The sequence below is a fragment of the Vulpes vulpes genome, chromosome 1, assembly GCF_048418805.1.
Source record: "Vulpes vulpes isolate BD-2025 chromosome 1, VulVul3, whole genome shotgun sequence".
NCBI classification, from domain to species: Eukaryota; Metazoa; Chordata; class Mammalia; order Carnivora; family Canidae; genus Vulpes; species Vulpes vulpes.
Window position 1 is genome coordinate 11,847,217 of NC_132780.1, and position 21,087 is coordinate 11,868,303.

The 21,087-nt window shown below is 37.5% G+C and overlaps 1 protein-coding gene across 5 annotated transcripts in view; it reads right to left on the reverse strand.

Moving 5' to 3' along the window:
* Positions 1-1,584: 1,584 nt before the first annotated feature.
* Positions 1,585-21,087, reverse strand: part of ZNF112 (zinc finger protein 112) — a 42,055-nt gene continuing 22,552 nt past the window's right edge. For all 5 annotated transcript variants that reach the window (XM_026013953.2, XM_026013952.2, XM_026013954.2 and 2 more), the window contains 3 exons: positions 20,593-20,719; positions 16,777-16,872; positions 1,585-4,986 (listed from right to left, as the gene is read on the reverse strand). In XM_026013953.2, the coding sequence (XP_025869738.2) occupies positions 2,483-4,986; positions 16,777-16,872; positions 20,593-20,719 (2,727 nt within the window). In that variant the 3' untranslated portion in view covers positions 1,585-2,482. The remainder of the gene's footprint in view (positions 4,987-16,776; positions 16,873-20,592; positions 20,720-21,087) is intronic.

Sequence of the window (21,087 nt, forward strand, 5' to 3'; positions counted from 1 at the left end):
CTTGGTATAGTCTCAGTCTTGAGTGGGGATTGGAGACAACAGAGATCTTATGCATTTGGGGGAGCTAGGACTACATAATCCTAAATGAGACAGAAGCTCTCTTCCCTCAGCTATGAGCAAAAATGGTGATACTGCCATGTTGTGAGCAATCTAAAGATAAGAGTTCATACACAAGGACAGAGGTAAGAGAATTAAAGAATAGCAATACAAAGCCTCCTTGGCTGACCCAGACCCAAGTCTTACCCTACCTGTATCTTTTCATTTATATGAACTGAGAAATACTTTTGGTTTAGGCAACTCTTTACATTTCTTGTTACTTACAACTAAGAGCACCCTAAATGATAAAACCACCATGAGCTCTCATAATCTTCCCTTATAAGCAATGATAGTAAAGAAATGTATTAGAAGCCCTGGTTTCTGACGATATTGTGCAACTTGAACTAGCACCTTTGAAGCCAGGCTAGGTGAGTGCCTTGGTCATCTTGTTCATCCAATGAGGGACGTCTGATAGAAAAATTATAATGCACCAATTTATAACACTACTGAATTGTACTAGAGCATTTTAGGCTGCATGATCTTTGAGATCTAAAGAAATTTCACAGAAAGATAAAGATGCTGATACCTAATTTATCTGTATCCTCAATAACCCAGGGGATTTTGAAAATTAATGTCAGGGATTTTTATTCTTTAGTTTTGGCTATAAAGCCACCCAGTGAAATAGAACAATCATATTATGAGTTCTTACCTATAAAGGATGATATCTCAGTAGTTTATTACTTCAGTACAACTGGTAAATGTTAGTTGAAAAAAATTTTAAATGAAGTACAAGAAAGAAAAGATTAAGCCAAAACCTTGCTTGTCAGAGAAAACTATTGTATACATGATGATGAGTAATCTTTTATACATCATCTATGAAACATGTATTTGAACATACATGTGTACAGACTTAAATTAGCTGGATATTATGAAAGTACAATACACATTTTCACTACACAATATGTGCAATTCTTTCCTATCATTTTGGATCAATTCCTTACTTTCTATAACTCCATATTATAGGAACTTGGAGAAACTTATTCAAATCCCTATTTATTTCCAGTTTAAAAAATTACTCTCATTGTAAAATTTTTTTCTATTAAAATTGCTTTATCATACATTATTCTATATTTCTTGTAGGTATGCACATTTACATATATATGTATATATTATATATACACATTATATATATAAAGTATATATTTAAATATATAATATATATAATATATATTATGACACTTGTCTAACAAACTTGTGTATTTTTCACTCCCAACAGAATGTATTGTTTTTGTAAGATAGAGACCAACAAGTAAAAAATCCTACTTTATGTAACCAATACATTTGATAAGATGTTTAGAGAAATTCAAGATTTTTCCTTTCTTTGTGTGACTGGGAGGACAAGGATAGAACTTGATAAAATTAAAGCCCTCCAAAAGCATCACAGATTCTGTCTAAGGAGGTCTGAATTGCACAAAGGCTTTAACTCTTAGAAATCGGTTAGATCCAAAGAACTTTGATGTCAATATGGAGACTAAAAAAACCAAAGTATTATAATTTTGAGTTTTATTAAGAAAGTATTTTTCATTAGTAACCATTTCTGACACTTTGCAAATATTACAGTAAAACTCTGCCTTAACACACAGGGCAGGGGTAGAAAGTCAATTATGTAAAATGCAGTGTAACCAAAAACATTATCAGTTTGTACTGTCATTTAAAGTGCACATATGTGTATACACACACACACACACACACACACACACACAGCTAAACTTAAACTGATGGTATACTGTATAGAAAGAGACCAAATGGTAAGAATTTAGCTTATCCTGCTTGAGATAGGACAAAGGATGGAAACCAATTCCAGCAAGGTTATAGCCAAATTCATATAATTTCATATTGCAGTATTCCTTGATATCTATCCTACATTTCAAGTAAATTTTCCCACTTGAAGTGCTTATATTAAGATTACTTGCAGGATTCTTCCTCCAAATACATTTTTATATTGTTTTCTTGGTAGGGGGTGGGGAATGAGCTTAATAAAATTTTCAAATATGACACTATTATACATTTTTAGTCATTTAGCAAAAAGTATTGAGCACCTGCACTGAGTTATGCAATGTCATGGTTTTGTAACTCAGCAATGAATGAAGCCCTTTCTCTCACTAAAGCTTATGTTAGAGTGGACATGGATTTAGGCACACTCATCATTGTATTTTTGTTACTTTTATAAGCCCTAGTACAATGATAATTAAGTCATGTGCAATGCCTGTTAAAGTTGTGACAAAACCCATTATGGAAACTCTCTTGCTAGATATCTCTGCTGTGTGGTCTGACTATTGTGAATACATTAAATTTTCATTAAAGAAATTCTTTTTCTACTATAAGAACTCTAGTGCATTGAAAATTTCAGTTCCTATTTGAGGACTTCAAAACAAATAGAACTGTTTTATAGAACTTCATTTCTGTATGGGTTCTCTGATGAAGGATAATCCTTACCATACTCTTCACTTTTATAGAATTTATCACCACTATGGACTCTCTGATGAATAAGTAGACCTGAGCTCCAACGGAAACCCTTACCACATGCATCACACTTGTATGGTTTCTCTCCTGTGTGGACTCTTTGATGAGCCTGAAGATTTGATCTCTGACTGAAGCCCTTTCCACATACCTCACATTTGTATGGTTTTTCCCCAGTGTGGACTCTGTGATGAGCCTGAAGACTTGAAAACCCGCTGAAACCCTTACCACATTGTTCACATTTATAGGGCCTCCCTTCTGTGTGGACCCTCTGATGTGCTTGAAGGCGTGAACTCTCACTGAAGCCCTTTGTGCATACTTCACATTTGTATGGTTTCCCTCCTGTGTGGACCCTCCGATGTGCTTCAAGGCGTGAACTCTGACTAAAGCCCTTCCCACACATCTCACATTTATATGGTTTCACTCTAGTGTGGACTCTCTGATGACCTTGAAGATATGCCCTCTGACTGAAGCCTTTCCCACATACCTCACATATATATGGTCTCTCTCCAGTGTGGACACTCTGATGGCTTTGAAGGTATGATCTCTGACTGAAGCTCTTACCACACTCATCACATTGGTATGGCTTCTCTCCTGTGTGGACTCTCTGATGGGCCAGAAGAGTTGAGGCCTTACTGAAGCCCTTACCACATTCACCACATTTATAGGGTTTCTCTCCTGTGTGAACTCTCTGATGAATTTGAAGATTAAAGCTCCAACTGAATCCCTTCCCACACTCCTCACATTTGAACGGTTTTTCTCCAGTGTGGACTCGCTGATGGCCTTGAAGGTGTGAACTCCGACTGAAGCCCTTCCCACACTCCTCACATTTGTATGGTTTCTCTCCAGTGTGAACTCTCTGATGGCCTTGAAGGTATGAATTGCGACTGAAGCCCTTCCCACACTCTTCACATTTATACGGTTTTTCTCCAGTGTGGACTCTCTGATGGGCTTGAAGGTATGAACTCCGACTAAATCCCTTGTCACACTCCTCACATTTATAAGGTTTCTCTCCTGTATGGACTCTCTGATGAACATTAAGAACTGATCTATGACTGAACCCTTTACCACATGCATTGCATTTATATGGCTTCTCTCCAGTGTGGACTCTCTGACGATCTTTAAGTTTTGAACTCCAATTGAAGCCATTCCCACAATCCTTGTAAGCTTTTTCTCCAATGTGAATTTTCTGATGACCTTGAAGATATGAATTTTGGTTGAAGCTGTTACCACATGCATAATGTTTATATGGTTGTTCCCTAGTGTGGACTATCTGAAGGTCCTGAAAATGTGAGGCCAGATTGAAGGCATTACCACATTCCTCAGAATTATAAGGAATCTCTTCCGTGTGAACTCTATGCTGAATGTTAAGATTTGAGCTACAAATAAAACCCTTCTCATATTCCACATTTGTGTATAGTTTCTCTTCAGTGTGGATTTTCTGGTGGACTTGAAGACAAGAACTCTGATTAAAGACATTCCCATTCTCCTCATATTCATGGGGTTTCTCCACAGTACAGACGCTAAAAATACTATTAAGGTCTAAGCTATGACTGAAGTCTTTCTCATAAATATTGCATGTACAGGATGTCTCTCCTATGTGAGTAAGTTCACAAGTGTTAAGAGAGGAGCACTGACTGAAGCTCTCACCATATCCACACTTACATGGCTTCTCTTCTGTAGGTTTTCTCTGATGGGACTGCAGATGTGAACTCTCAAAAACACAACCATCTCCTCTATGAACACTTTGATGAATACAAAGAGCTGAACTGTAACTACAGCCCTTTCTACACGGACTGTAGGTGTGGCCCTTCCCTTCTAATTCTAACTTCTGATAAACTTCTAAGCTGGAGTCATCACTGAAGGCTCTTCTGTACTCATTACAGGGGTAGGGCTTTTGCCCTATTTGTATTAAGTCCTGATTAAGCAAAGAAACCTTCATGATGTTCTCTCCACAGTCATGGCAGCTGTAATTTTCTTCTGTTCTGTGTACTCCCACACTATCATTGTGATGTGAGACCCAACTGGTGCTGTCACACTTACAGAAATTATTTTTCATCAAAATTTGCTGACATCTACACTGATAATTATGTGACTCTGTCAGATACATTTTCCTCCAAGAATGCTGGGCTCTCCAAGATGGAAATTCTTGGCTTTTTAGGCAATTGGAAACATCCTCTATATGAGTCAGTATACAGTTCTCATCTTCAGATATATGAATTGGCACTCCTGCCCAAACCTGGCAGGGGAAATCACCTTGTTTTTGCAAATGAGAAATATTCCCTTGAAATTTTTTCATGGAATCTTGACACTTGGTTATTAAACCACCTGCACCTTGTTGCCAGGTCTGCCAGGATGAAAGCTCCTTGGGAGAAATGTAGCCTAATCCCACTTCTTGATTACTCTTCATATTATGCTGACTCTTGGTTCCTATAATGATAAAGAGAATTTAGACATATGCACAAGTGAATGTTTTTATTCAGAAATTTCAAAATTTTACCCTTAGGTTATGACATGAAACTTCAACGAACTACAGGAAAATTCATGTTACTACTCCGAAGAATACTTAGAAAGTGGCTCTTCTTTGGTTATATCAGGAATACAAGTAGAACCCACATAATTCAGGCTATCTGTATGCCTGAAAATCAAGGCTTTGCAACACAACATGAAAACATCAAACATGGTGGCCCTGTTCAAAAGGCCTAGTAAAACCATATATGTATTAGCATGGGTTTATCATGGATTGTGTGGAGATCCCAAGGACAAACTAGAAGGGGATATTATCAAATTGGAAAGAATAGGATTCAAGTGGACAAATGCTTTTTGTCCTAATAACTTTTGCTTTTTTCTCTGGCATGTGGGTATGGGAATGCTTTTGTGTTAGGGCACAGTGTTAAATGCTGTGCACACAATGCTGTAAACACAGACCTCTATGCTTGAAGCATCATATGGCCTCTAATAAGCTATCTTCATGAGAATAATAAACTCTTCTAAGTCACTGTATGCCATATCCATTTCAACTTTTAAAAAAATATTTTACAATTAGCAAAGGCTATTGTATAGGTCTGAATGTGAAGCACTGTGACAGAATTCAACTCCAAAGACAGAAAAAAATGGAGGTGGAGGGACGGAGCACAGCCAAGTTCCCTGGCACCTTTAGGTGTCCTTTGAAGCACACCATCAAAAACCAAAACTCAATGAACAATGACTTTGCGTTGTGTCCTTTTACTAGAAAGATACTTTAACGTTTAGGGAATTTGAAGTACCAAAAGAAATGAAGAGAGGCACATTTGGGTGGAAATGATCTGTCACTTAGTTATTAACATTCAGCTTCCAAGCAGACAGTAAATCTTCATATCCTGGTAAGAAGTATTCTCCCTGTGGACACTGGATTCAACATGTACTTTTCTAACACCTGGCAGCACATCAATTCTCTACAGCATCCAGAAAAGAAAGCAGTAAAACAGGATTCTTTTCATACTTTCTTTTTTGTCTGTCCACACTGGAACATATTATCTACAAGGACAAGGACTTTATTTCCAGAAAGTAGGAGCTGCTCAATAAGCATATAATGAATAGATCACAGGGTGAGTCATTCTCGCTCTCAGAATTAAAAAGACATGTATATGTGTTGTTTTTCATGGGAAAGAAACTGGTGGTGGTAATTTTGCCACAAAGTTGAAAAACTGTGTAAGAGGTAGGGCTACACTTATGGGACCACCTGCTAATGAGAAAAGCAAAGGTCACAGGAATCTCTTGTGGATTGAGTCTTTTTCATTTTTAAAATAACTTCAAATAGTGTATTTTTTTTTTTGTATAAAATCTTATGGGTAGCCCCACATTATCCCCAACTTAAAAAAAAAAAAAGAAAATGCCACACTGATGACTGGGTGGCACTAGGCTCTGGGGCACTACAGTGACTGCTTGGTAACACTTTCTGGCACATCCATACGTATTCCTCTCGGTACTTAAAAAAAATGCTAGTGGGGTGCCTGGGTGGGTCAGCCAGTTAAGTATCCAACTCTTGTTTCAGCTCAGGTCACGTTCTCATGGTTGTTAGATCGAGCCCCACATTAGACTTTGTGCTGGGCATGCAGCCTGCGTAAGAATCTCTCTCTCGGGTCGCCTGGGTGGCTCAGCAGTTGAGCATCTGCCTTTGGCTCAGGGCGTGATCCTGGAGTCCCAGGATCGAGTCCCACATCGGGCTCTTGCAAGGAGCCTGCTTCTCCCTCTGCCTGTGTCTCTGTCTCTCTCTGTGTATGTCTCTCATGAATAAATAAATAAAATCTTAAAAAAAAAAATCTCTCTCTCTACCCTCTGACCTTCCCCCATACTCCCCCACCAAAAAAACTCACTTATTGGTGTCTCTGGCTTCTTAAAAGCCAAGCTTCCAGTTATCACATTAATATTTTAGCACCTAAAGATGAGGTGAAGGGACATACTGCAGGAGGCAGATAAAGTAAATAGCTTATGTGGAGAAGTTTGCCATCCAGCTAGAGTTCATAATGCTTACAGTCTTGTTTGGTATCATCAGAAACACTCAGTATACATCCATAAAGATATAGTTTAATATATCTTTTGGGACTGACATGGTGGCTTGAGGACATGAAAGTGGCTTGCTAGTCAAAAAACAGTTTTTTACAAAGCCATTTCAATAGAAATTTGTACATTTATGACATGACCCTTCTTATTTTTTTATTTATTTATGATAGGCACACAGTGAGAGAGAGAGAGAGGCAGAGACACAGGCAGAGGGAGAAGCAGGCTCCATGCACCAGGAGCCCGACGTGGGATTCGATCCCAGATCTCCAGGATTGCGCCTTGGGCCAAAGGCAGGCGCTAAACCGCTGCGCCACCCAGGGATCCCTGACATGACCCTTCTCAAATGTTTAAGAGATTAAAGTTTCATTTTGATGGTGGCTTTACAATGTTAAAGCAATGCAGGAATGGGGGAAAGGTCATTTCACCTAGTTTCAGGCTCTATGGAAAAGATCACACACTTAACAGTAACTTGAACTTCCTTTATCCAGTGGTGCATACCAAAACACCTTGTCATTTCCTTTCCTTCTCTCAGCATTTAAGTTCTATCTTAGTATCAAAGGCAGGGTACCAATGAGAAATTGTGTTAAGGAGCTCCAGTCGCGTAATTGATTTGCATGTGGTATTTACATGAGAAATGATATTAAGTCATATTCATAAATGAACCTATTCGATGGAGAAAATATGCACTGCAAAAGAGCACTAAAAGATCTCATTTCAAGTAGGAAAGCTGAGAATTTATTTCATCTCTTTAGTGATCCTGCTTTAGAATTGAAGAAAGTCAGTCATTCCAGCATCCACCATGAACCAACTCAACAACAAAAATGTTATAGGTGTTGTAAACACCAAGTAACTCCTTTAAATTTAATAGTTAGCTAGTTAGTTAGTAATAGTTAATAATAAAGAATTAAAAGAAAAAAAAACTCAATTTATGTTTTCCTTTTTCTCTCTTCCTTCAATAGAAGCTAGTCAAGAATATCAATTCAGATGACCCAGGCTGAGATGGCCCTGCATTCTTACTGACCATTAAGGCAGTAAGAGAAAGGAAGGCATTTTGCAGGCAGTAGAGGATACAGACAAATGCTTACACAGCTGGCTACTCTCCTCACCACATCTGAGACTTAGCTCTGTGAGAGTATATTTAACCGTTGGAGGATTTCTTGTGTCTTCACTGCTTTTCCTCACAACTGAATGAGTTTTTTTCTGTTTTGGAAGATTATTAGTTATTGATTCAATTTCCTTAACAAATTGTCAATTTCTTGTGTAAGTTTTGGCAAATTCTTTCATGGAATTGGTCCATTTCATCAAAGTTATCAAATGTGTGGGCATAGAGTTCATCCACAGTATTCCTTTTTTATCCTTTTAATGCCCATAGGACCCGAATTTCATGTCTGATATTAGTAATTTACATTCTCTCTCTTTTCTCCTTAGTTGGCCTGGCTAGATGCTTACTGATTTTAATTTTTCAAAGAATCAGTCTTTGTTTTCATTTTTTTTCTATTGGTTTCCTGTTTTCAATTTGATTTTTGCTCTAATTCTTATTATTTCTTTTCTTTCCTTCTTACTTTAGATTTATTTTTTTCTGTTTTTTATTTTTATTTATTTTTTTGTATATTTTTTTATTGGAGTTCGATTTGCCAACCTATAGCATAACACCCAGTGCTCAACCCGTCTTCTTACTGTAGATTTAATTTGCTCTTCTTTTTCTCATTTTCTAAGGTAGGAGCTTAGATGGTTGATTTTAGATCTCTCTTCTCTTCTAATATATGTCTTCAGTGCTTTAAATTTCTCTCCTAGCACTGCTTTCTCTGGATCCCACAAATTTCGATAAGTTGTGTTTTAATTTTCATTTAGTTCAAAATATTTTTAAAATTTCTCTCGAGATTCTACTTTAACTCATGTTAGAAGTGTGTGTTGAATCTCCATATATTTTGGGATTTCATTTCCCAGTTTAGTTTATTGATTTCCAGTATAATTTAACTGTGGTCTGAGAGCAGACATAGTATGATCTCTATTCTTTTAAATTTGGTAAGGTATGTCTTATGGCCCAGAGTGTGAATGTCCCATGTGAGCTTGAGAGGAACTCTACCTTTCTAATCTATCCCTGTTAAAAATGGCTCCAACACCCCTGCTTCATGCTACAATTTTAGAATCACAGTTTTTTTTTTTTAAGATTATTTAGTTAGGGGATCCCTGGGTGGCGCAGCGGTATGGCGCCTGCCTTTGGCCCAGGGTGCAATCCTGCAGACCCAGGATCGAATCCCACATCGGGCTCCCGGTGCATGGAGCCTGCTTCTCCCTCTGCCTGTGTCTCTGCCCCTCTCTCTGTATCTCTCATGAATAAATAAAAAAAAAAAAAAAAAAAAAGATTATTTATTCTTGACAGAGAGAGAGAGAGAGAGAGAGGCAGAGACTCAGGCAGAGGGAGAAGCAGGCTCCATGCAGGGAGCCCGATGCGGGACTCAATCCTGGGTCTCCAGGATCATGCCCCGGGCTGAAGGCAGTACTAAACTGCTAAGCCACCAGGGCTGCCCAGAATCACAGTTTTAATTCAGTCTGCAAGGGGAAACATATAATGTATGAAAAGAAGAATAGGTTATGTAGAGTGGGAGCAGAGGGGCAAATGCAGAAAACAAAGATGCCCCTTTATATTAGAATATAAAATTGGCCGGCTTATCACAGCCTGAGATCTGATGTTAGAACCACTATTAACAATCAAAAAAGTTATAAGAAAAAGAATAAACATATGTGTAATTAAAAAAAGAGATCTGTCATATTTTATTAGCAACATGCCATTTTCTCCACATCTTTCTTATGTCTTCTTTCTTATGAAGTTAGTTAAGGCAAACACGGTAAGTTTTTATTAAGAAGTTAGTTTTGGCAGGGAATTGTAATTCCAGATAAACATGTATGACACCTGTAAGATGTCACTAAATATTTATGAAAGGTTGTGTTATAACCTGAGGTTCAGGAGCACCTTGGTGGCTCAGTTGGTTAAGCATCCTAACTGGCTCAGATCATGAGCCAGGATGCTGGGATTGAGCCCCACATTAGGCTCTGTGCTCAGAGGGAGTTTGCTTCTCCCTCTACCTCCTGCTAATTAATGTGCTCTCTCTCTCTCAAATAAGTAAAATCTTAAAAAAAAAAAACAAACCAACAACTTGAGGTTTAGTTAAGGTTAACATATAAAATTTAATTATGGTTGCAGCAATTTTTAACACAGTGATGTTTGATATCCTGGTAAGCCAAAGGGAATTAAAATTATTGAAGAAACAGCCGAGAACAGCTGTCTAAGACCCAATGGAAGGAATAGGATGTTTCTCTGTTCAGTGCCAGGTAATAACCTAAAGGAAGCAGAATTAAAGATGAGGAATTCTTAGGGACTGTAAATTGAAAAAAAGAAGTTGTACTTCCAGGGTTCACATATCCTAAGGGAGAGAAAGAATCTATTCTAAGTGGTAATTTGTTCTTTATATTTTGTTTTTTTTTTTTAATTTTTATTTATTTATGATAGTCACACAGAGAGAGAGGCAGAGACATAGGCAGAGGGAGAAGCAGGCTCCATGCACCGGGAGCCCGACGTGGGATTCGATCCCGGGTCTCTAGGATCACGCCCTGGGCCAAAGGCAGGCGCTAAACCACTGCGCCACCCAGGGATCCCTGTTCTTTATATTTTGAAACTTTAGCCCATACAGGCATGAAACTAAGAGGTACAAACCTACCTGTTGACATTTTTCCACATTTCCATGTTTGAACTTTGCGTTTGAGCCTTGCTATTGTTTCATTATGAAGTTTACACCTTCTTCAAATATTTAGACCAGTCTTTTCTTTTCTTTTTTAAGATTTTATTTATTAATGAGAGACACACAGAGAGAGGCAGAGACATAGGCAGAGGGAGAAGCAGGCTCCCTATGGGGAGCCTGATGCAGGATTCAATCCCAGGATCATGACCTGAGCCAAAGGCAGACCCAAAGGCAGATGCTCAATCACTGAGCCACCTGAGCCACCCAGGTGCCCCTAGACCAGTGGTTTTCATACTTTTTTGGCCATGTGCCCAAGTATATAATGTAACCCAGTACAGACGTATGTAAATGTACATATCTGCACATCTGAAATAAGCATTTCATGCAGTGGTATCCTGACTGCAGTGCACCTCTGATATTTTCTGTTTTTTTTTTTTTTTAATTGCATGCATAATCTACTAAATTGACTTTCAGCTTCATAAATGGTTTCTCACCATTAGTGTTCTCAGGCTGTTCTAGGTCATACATTCCAAATACATCCAACAATATCTCATAATCTGTTTTCAAAAGTACAGCCTTCCCTGCTGGTCATTATATTTGTCTTCTATTTGGAAAGTGACAAGCAAAATAATTTTACTTACTGTAAAACAAGACCAAAGTATTTTCAGAACACGTATTAGGCTCTTTCAGTATTGAAGCTTTCCTGCCTTCATAACACTAATCTATTTTTTAAAAAATGCCACAAGGGGCACCCGGATGGCCCAGTCAGTTAAGTGTCTACCTTCAGCTCAGGTCATGATTCTGGGGTCCTGGGATGGAGCCCCACATCTGGTTCCCTGCTCAATAGGGAGTTTGCTTCTCCCTCTTCCTTTGTCCCTCCCTCTGCTCTCACTCTTTCAAATAAATAAATAAATAAAATTTAAAAATTAGAAAAATTAAATGCCATTAGTTGACTGGTGGGCCAGACTTCTTTAGCATTATCTTTAAATAATCTCTCATAGAGATCTGATCTCCTTTTCTGTCCCATCTTGATTGTCACTCCCTACAGTGAAAAAGAACAACTGAGAAGTTGGTGTAATGAAATGAAATGAATAGTTTAGAAACTGTTATTTATTGACATCTTTCTCTTTCCTATTGTAAATGTAAAGATTTCTTCTATGAGGAGCCTGACAAAAGAGTGGTTATAAGAATACTAATTTTAGGGATGCCTGGGTGGCTCAGCAGTTAAGCATCTGCCTTTGGTTCAGGGCGTGATCCTGGAGTCCTAGGATCGAGTCCCACATCAGGCTCTCTGCAGCAAGCCTGCTTCTCCCTCTGCCTGTGTCTCTGCCTCTCTCTCTCTCTCTCTCTGGGTGTTTCTCATGAATAAATAAATAAAATCTTAAAAAAAAAAAGAATACTAATTTTAAAAATGTTTCTTTACCCAAATCAATTAAATCAGTTGCTATAGGCAAGAAAGCCAATGGGGGAGAATTATGTCTTTCTGGGTTGCAACTCCAAAGTTAAAGCTTAGTAAGGGTTGGGTTCTCTCTCTGAATCTTTGAATCACTAGGTAATTTATTCCACAGAAATAAAATCACTCTAGTATCCAAGGACATTTAGATTGAGGTTTTTATCACTGTACTTTCTGTATTATTAAAAAAGGGGGGAAGATAAACTAATGCCCATCAATTAAAAAATGGATAAATGATACATGTTATAGCACATATTGTAATATTCTATGCCATGATTTAAAAAAAGTTATAATCACTGACTGGTTGGGATTTCCCCAAGATATCATGAGAGAGAAAAATCAGTTTGTTAAAATCAGTTAATTAAATTAAATATTAGTATATTAAAAAATATAAAGAATGGAACGCCTGGGTGGCTCAGCAGTTAAGTGGTGCCTTCAGCCCAGGGTTTGATCCTGGAGACCCGGGATGGAGTCCCACATCGGGCTTCCTGCATGGAGCCTGCTTCTCTCTCTGCCTCTATGTCTCTGCCTCTCTCTGTGTCTCTCATTAATAAATAAATAAATTCTTAAAAAAATATATATATATATAAAGAATATATTATATCTAAAGAATGTATTATACCTAAATGCATCTTAAGAATGTATTTTATCTAAAATTATATTGTATAATCTGTAACCTTGAATCTTAACTGAGATGGCAGCAAAACATTATAGAAGTGAAATAAGTTGCTTTGAAAATTTTTACTGAAAAAAAAAAAATTAAAAAAAAAATTTTTTTTTACTGACTTTTGTCTACCCAGGAGCACTCTTAGCTACACAGCTGTCAGAGTCTTAAGGACCCCAGAAATATTACTAAAATGTTTGGACATAAATGACAAACTTGAAAATTCTACGCTGAAAAGAAAAATACAGGCCAATATCTCTGATGAACATAGATGCAATGTAAAAATCCTTAACAAAACATTATCAAGCTGAATTCAACAATACATTAGAAAGATCATACACCATGATCAAGTGGGATTTATCCCAGGAATGCAAGGATGGTTTGACATTCTCAAATCAGTCAATATGATATACCACATTAACAAAATAAAGTATAAAAATCATATGATCAACTTGGGACACCTAGGTGGATCAGTAGGATAAGCAGCAGCCTTCAGCTCAGGTCATGATCCCAGGATCCTGGGATCAAGTCCTGAGTCAGGCTCCCTGCTCAGTGAGAGTCTGCTTCTCCCTCTGTCCTTCCCCCCACTCATGCTCACTCTCTCTCACAAATAAATAAAATCTTTAAAAAATCATATGATCATCTTAACAGATGCATAACAAGCATCTGACAAAATTCAACAACCATTCATTATAAAAATTCTCAACAAAGTGAGTATAAAGGGAATGTACTTCAACATAATAAAGGCCATATATGAAAAACCCATAGATAATATGATATGGTAAAACAAAACTCAGGAACAAGATAAGGATGTCCAGTCTCACATGTTTTATACAGATTTAGAGAAATTAGGCAAGAAAAAGAAATAAAAGGCATTCAAATTGGAAAGGAAGAAAAATTGTCACTGTATTTACACATAACATGATATTATATATAGAACCCTAAAGACTCCACACACAAAATAACTGTTAGAATAAATGAATTCAGTAAAGTTGTAGAATAAAATATCAATACACAAAAATTTGGACATTTCTTTAAACTAATAACAAACTATCAGAAAAAGAAATTAAGAAAACAATCACATTTACAACTACATCAAAAAGAATAAAAAATCCACAAAAAAATTTAACCAAGGAAGTGTAAGACCTGTATGTTGGAAAAATGACAAGACACAAAATTAATGAAAACAAGAATTAATGAAAGAAATAGAAGAAGACACAAATAAATGGAAATATATTTGTGCTCACAGATTGGAAGAATTAATATTGTTAAAATGTCCATATTATCCAGGGCAATCTACAAATTCAATGCACTCCCTATCAAAATTCCAATGGTTCTTTTCTTTTTTTTAAAGAAATTTTTATTTATTTATTCATGAGAGACAGAGAGAGAGAGGCCGAGACACAGGCAGAGGGAGAAGCAGGCTCCACGCAGGGAGCCTGATATGGGACTCGATTCTGGGACTCCAGGATCATGCCGAAGGCAGGCACCAAACTGCTGAGCCACCCAGGGATACCTTCCAATGGTTATTTTCCACAGCAAACAACCCCAAAATTTGTATGACAAAAGACGCCAAAACAATCTTGAGAAAGAACAAACTAGAGGCATCATACTCCTGTTATTTCAAACTATATTATAACACAACAGTAAGTAAAACAATATGGTACTGGGATAAAAACAGACACATAGATCTATTCTAGAGAACAGAGCCCAGAAATAAACCCATGCTTATATGGTCAATTCATTTACAACAAAGGAACAAGAATATGTAGTAGGGAAAAAAGTCTCCTCAACAAACGGTGTTGGGAAAACTGGTCAGCCACATGCAAAAGTATGAAACTAAACCACTTTCTCAGACCATACAAAAAATTAACTCGAAATGGATTAAAGACTCGAACATAAGACTAAAACCAGGGACGCCTGGGTGGCTCAGTGGTTTAGTGCCTGCCTTCAGCCCAGGGCGTGATCCTGGAGACCCGGGATCGAGTCCCACGTCGGACTCCCTGCATGGAGCCTGCTTCTCCCTCTGCCTGTGTCTCTGCCTCTCTCTCTCTCTGTCTCTCATGAATAAATAAATAAAATCTTTAAAAAAAAAAAAAAGACTAAAACCATAAAACTCCTAGAAGAAAACACAGGCAATAAGCTCCTTGACATGGGTCTTGGCAATAATTTTTTTAATCTGACACCAAAAGATAAAGCAACAAAAGCAAGAATAAAATGTGGACCTGCATGAAACTAAAAAGCTTTTGCACAGCAAAGTAAATCTTCAACAAAATACAAAGGCAACCTACTGAATGGAAGAAAATAATTGTAAATCATAAGCTGATAAGGGGCTAAAATACAAAATATATGAATAACTCCTATAACTCAATAGCAAAAAAGCCCCAAACAATTCAATTAGAAAATAGGCAGAAGATCTGAATAGACATTTTTCAAAAAAAGACATACAGATGGCCAACAGACATGAAAAGATATTCAACATCACTCATAATCAGGGAAATGCAAAATCAAAACCATAATGAGATACCATCTCATACTTGTTACAATGGCCAGTATCAAAAAGATGCAAGAGAAAAGGTGTTGGCCAGGATGCAGAGTAAAGGGAATCCTCACACACCGTTTGTGGGAATGGAAATTTGTGCAACCACTACAGAAAACAGTATGGAGTTTCTCAAAAAATTTTAAAAAAGAACTATCATATGATCTAGTAATCCCACTTCTCAGTACTTATCTGAAGAAAATGAAAACACTAATTTGAAAAGATATACATACCCCCATGTTCACTGCAGCATTATTTACTTCATTATAGTGAAGATATGGAAACAACCTAAGTGTCCATCAATAGATGAATGGAGATAGATAGATGATAGATAGATAGATGATAGATAGATAGATAGATAGATAGATAGATAGATAGATAGAGATGGTGTAGTATTACTTGGCCACAAGACAAAATGAAATCATGCCATTTGCAACAACATGGATAGACTTCGAGGGCATTATGCTAAGTGAAACAAGTCAGAGAAAGACAAACACAGTATGATCTCTTTTATATGTAGGTTAAAATACAACAATAAGATACCCAGCTTACAGATACAGAGAACAGACTAATGGTTTCAAAAGGAGAGGGTTAGGGGTGAGAAAAATAGTTGAACCGATAGTTTTGGTGTTCCCTTTTTTTTTTTTAAGTTTAAAGAAATTGAATAAGAAGTTTAAGAAAACTGTAGCTAGGTCAAGGGACTCTTAAAGGTGATAGAGGATAAGAGGATGAAAAGAAAGGACAGAATGGAAAGATAAGAAAGCTGGGTATTTGACTAAGGAAGTTAATGTAAGAGTGTCTCAGTTGGAACTGCTGCATGGGAAGGACCAGTTATGATGCTGGCATTGATCACTTTTGATACTGACTTTAGTGACTGGCTATTCTTAATCTTTTAAGAATAATGGCTACCTATACTCAAGGACACCTACACAATTAGAATTAGGACAGGCCTCCATCAGAAAACAGCATTCTAGAGTATCCTTCAACTGTGCAGATTTATTCTATGCCTACCAGCTGTTCCAGAGGACTGAAGACAGTGAGGACCGTGCATCTATTAATGAATTCATTCATTGAAGGCAAAGAGAAAAAAAAAGCAAGTAACCTGAAGCAGAAGCATCATCATGATGGATCTGATGGGGCAGTGCAGAACTGAATGAATGGATGGAAATAAACAATTACAGATAAATATGGAAAGCCAGAGGAGGTTGAGGGGACAGACACCCTAAGGCCTGACATGTTCTGACTCACATCTTATGAGAGGTTACCATGGGACAGTTCTTACCTATATATCCATCTCTCTGGGTTTCTGTCTCCATCATCAAAAGCTTTTCTTCCCTCTCCAGTTGGAATATAAGCTCTGGTTTGTAGAACTGATTCCCTGTAGAAAAGCAAGGAGAGCAAAAGTTTTAAGTTTTGATGAAGTCCAATTGATCCTTTTTTTTTTTCCTTTTCTGAATCATGCTGTTGGTGCCGAAGTACTGTTTGCCTAACCCATGGTCATGAAGATCTTCTTCTGTTTCCTTTTAGAAGTTTCACACTTTTCCATTTTCCATTAAGTCTATTATCCACTTACGAGTCAATTTCTTAGTGAGATGTGAGGCATGGGTATAGATTTCTGCATACAAAAGTCCAACGTTTTAGCACCCTCTGTTGAAAAGACTATAGTTTCTCCACTAAACTGCTGTGGCACTTGTAATACATCTAAAATAGTTTCATGATGGCTTCTTCCATATCACTACGATGAGCAAATCCACTAAAAATTGTTCAGGATTGCAGTTTGTTTCCTCATCCCCCTCCCACTATACCTAACACTAAGAGGATACAGTTACATGCTGTACTGTGTTCCTTAGCTATTTCCAGAGTTCGTTCTTTCTTTTCTTTCTTCAGGGTGGTTATGGTATTAGTTTCAAATATAACTAATTTCATTTGTTTCATTTTTCTTTTAGTTTTAGATTGTCATACCTTTGCATTCTTACTTTTTTCTTTCAAGATTTTGTTTAAATTCTAGTTAGCTAACCTATGGTGTAGTATTAGCTTTAGGTGTAGAATTTAGTGATTCATCAGATGCATATAACACCCAGTGCTCATTACAAGTGTTCTCCTTTTTTTTTTTTTTAATTTTTATTTATTTATGATAGTCAGAGAGAAAGAGAGAGAGAGAGGCAGAGACACAGGCAGAGGGAGAAGCAGGCTCTATGCACCGGGAGCCCGATGTGGGATTCGATCCCAGGTCTCCAGGATCGTGCCCTGGGCCAAAGGCAGGCGCCAAACTGCTGCGCCACCCAGGGATCCCCACAAGTGTCCTCCTTAATGCCCATCACTCATTTACCCATCTTACCTTTCTCTTCTTTAGTTTTTAAAATGCACTGAACTAACATATTTTCAAAAAGTCCCAACCAGGCAGAAAAGCATACTGAAAGGAGTGTGACACATCTTCCACACTCCTACCTTACCACTGTATGAGACTAACTTCATGAATTTCTGATTAATCCTTCTTGGGTTTCTTCTTATAAAGACAAGCAGATATATGTAGATTTCCTTATTTCCCCTTCTTACTTACATGAATTGTAATATACTATTAATGCTCTTTTGCACTTTGCTGTCTTTAGGGAAAATTCCTAGAAGAATTGCTGGGAACACTGCTGGGTAATTGTCAAATTCCCCTCCTTCAGGACTGTTCTGTTTTGCTTTCCTACTTTCAGTGCATGAGAGTGCTTTATTTCCCACAGCTATGCCAAAAAAGTACAGTGTTAAGTGTTTGAATTTTTGGTAATCTCATGTGGGAGAAATGGTATTTCAGTATAATTTTACTTAACATCTCCCGTATGTTTAATAAAACTGAACATCTACTCACATGTATGTATGTATATGTTTGTGAATATATGCACACATACATATTCTTACCTACCTGCTCTATTGCCTGAGACCAAGAAACAAAGCCACTACAGTGGCAGTGACAATATCTAGCATTCAAGCCTTGTTGTTAAATACCATTCTCCAAGAGACGGATGATTCCAGAGCTGGGATATAAAGTAAAATATGAACACACAACAGCACCTATGCCATAAAGTAAGGAAGTGCTCAAAAAAGTGGTGGGGGCATATTACGAAAGGTTGAATTTGGAACAATTTGAGCACCAAAACAATTATGGCAATATTATAAACCATTTTAAAAAAAGAATTCACAAGTCTCTATAAATAACTAAATGATTAAAGTGTGGGGGGCTCTTGCTTACTGTAGAATGCCAAGAGCTGACTGCTAACTGTGAAGGAGGTACTAAGTCAGAAAATCATTTTGTAACGATCATGGTAAAGACCAGATGGATAAGGGAAGAATCATCACTGGATGCTATATCTACACAGAAATATTTGTGTGGTCTTAAAAAATGTTGCCCTATGATTGCAAGAGAAACAAAGCAATAATTTTGTAGTGGAGAAATTGGACATCTTGACTGCATGATCAAAATTAGCACCACCAATGAGGAACAGATGGCAGACCTCTCTAGATGTCATATTCTCAAAAGGTCTATCAATGCAGAGTTCCAGCCAGAATGGATCATCTGAACCTAATTATAAGGAAATATTAGGAATGCTACATGAAATATGGGGGTGGAGGAAGATAGAAATAACAGTATTTTTCTAAAAGGTCACTTTCATAAGAGACAAAGAAATTGCTGTGGAAATGTTCCAAATTAAAGGAAGCTAGAGACATGACAGCTACAGTAGACTGAAAACTAGGCCTTACTCTGGAGAAAGAAAAATATGCTTTTAGGAATATAACTGGGTCTACTGATAAAAGCAGAGCATAAATGAAAGATTGGATAAAAGTATTATATTTATACTGGGAATATGTAAGAGAATATTCCTATTTCTACAAAATATACCATTCAGTGAAGAATTAAGCTGCTCAAAGAGAGGTCTGGTTTTTGGCCTCAGCTCTTAGGAAGCGATCTCTAAGTCCTTGGGATTCTCTGTCCAGGAAGAGTGTCTTTCTCACGTGGAGGCTTTGGACTACACCAGATTGGTTACCAATGTGATTTATGGTGGGATCTTTGGGCCACCTGCTATCAGCTTCATTTCCAGGGGGGCTGGAAACTAAGGTTAGCCACACAGGTGTCCAACCATATCTACATGGCCAAACCACAATAAAAGTGCTGGACACCAAAGCTTGTGTGAGCCTCTCTTGTTGGCAATACTCCCTGTGTACCGTGACCCATCACTGCTGGGAAGAGTTAGCGCTGCCTATGACTCCTCTGGGAGAGACAATTAGAAGATGGTGCTGGAAATCCCCTGATGCTGCCCCAAGTGCCTCTTCTCCTGGCTAATTTTAACTTGTATCATTTTCATGTAATAAAGTGTAACCATGAGTATAACAGTTTTCAGAGCCTTCTGAGAATCCTCCTAGTGAATTGTCCTGGGGACCCCTGAGCTTACTACAATTGGTGTTGGAGTAAGAGCAGTCTTGGGGACTCCCAAACTCTGCATATACACTGAAGTCTTTAGAGATAAGGGCCATGGTATATGTAAATTACTCTCAAATGGTTCACAAAAAATATTAGGAATATACATATGTTTTCATATATATACACAAATATATATGGAGAAAGAAAGAATGTGTATGTAAATAAAAATATTAATGGGGTAAAATGCTACTATAGGTGAATCCATGTAAAAGCTATTGAGGTGTTCTTATTCTTTACTTTTGCAAATGTTTTGTAAGTTAAGTTATTTACAAATACACTGTTAATGCAAAAAACAAAATACCTCTGCAAAATCAAGTTAATAAAACAGTTATTAAAAAAAAAAAACAAAAACAAAAACAAAACAAAAAACAACAAAAAAAACAGTTATTGTTACTAGCACCCTAAAAAAAAAGCTGGAGCAACTCACTAAATTGACTTCCTGACAAGTGATGGGGCTGGACCACAATTTGCCCAGTTACATAGTTGGAAGGATAGAAACATCTTATCTGTGTTGTACAAGGATTATGAGGACTCTTATTTGCCCAAGCTCAGGGGATGATTTCAAGAGTCTCAGAGCTTAAACACCTCAGACATTCCAGGGGGCTGACATGCAATCATCAAGTGCTTGGTCCTCACCCACAGAGACCAGGTTCCTGAAATTCTCCAGCATCACATCTCGGTACAGCTTCCTCTGGGTGGAGTCCAGCAGCCCCAGCTCCTCTTCACTGAAGACCACAGCCACATCCTTAAACATCACTGGCTCCTACAACACCAAGCACACACAGAATGCTTTTGAAAGAAAGGCAGCACTAAGAAAGTGTCAAGGATGGGAAGCAGTTCTAGAATTTGGGAGACCCAATCAAAGTAGCTACCTTCTACTTGCCTTCTATACCACTCATTCCATGTACCAAAAGGACTGCAAGAAAAGAAATCCTCGCACATTATTTTACTGCCAAACAAACAAACCAACAAACTGATAGCTGCTTGTTGTTAGCATTCCTAGAGGTAAGTTCCTGGAATTCTGCTGCTTCATGAGCTACTAATATTTTAAATTTTATTAAAAACGTCATTTGCAAAAAAAAACAAAAAAACGTCATTTGCCCCCAGCAAAGCTTCAGATCTAGTAGTGTG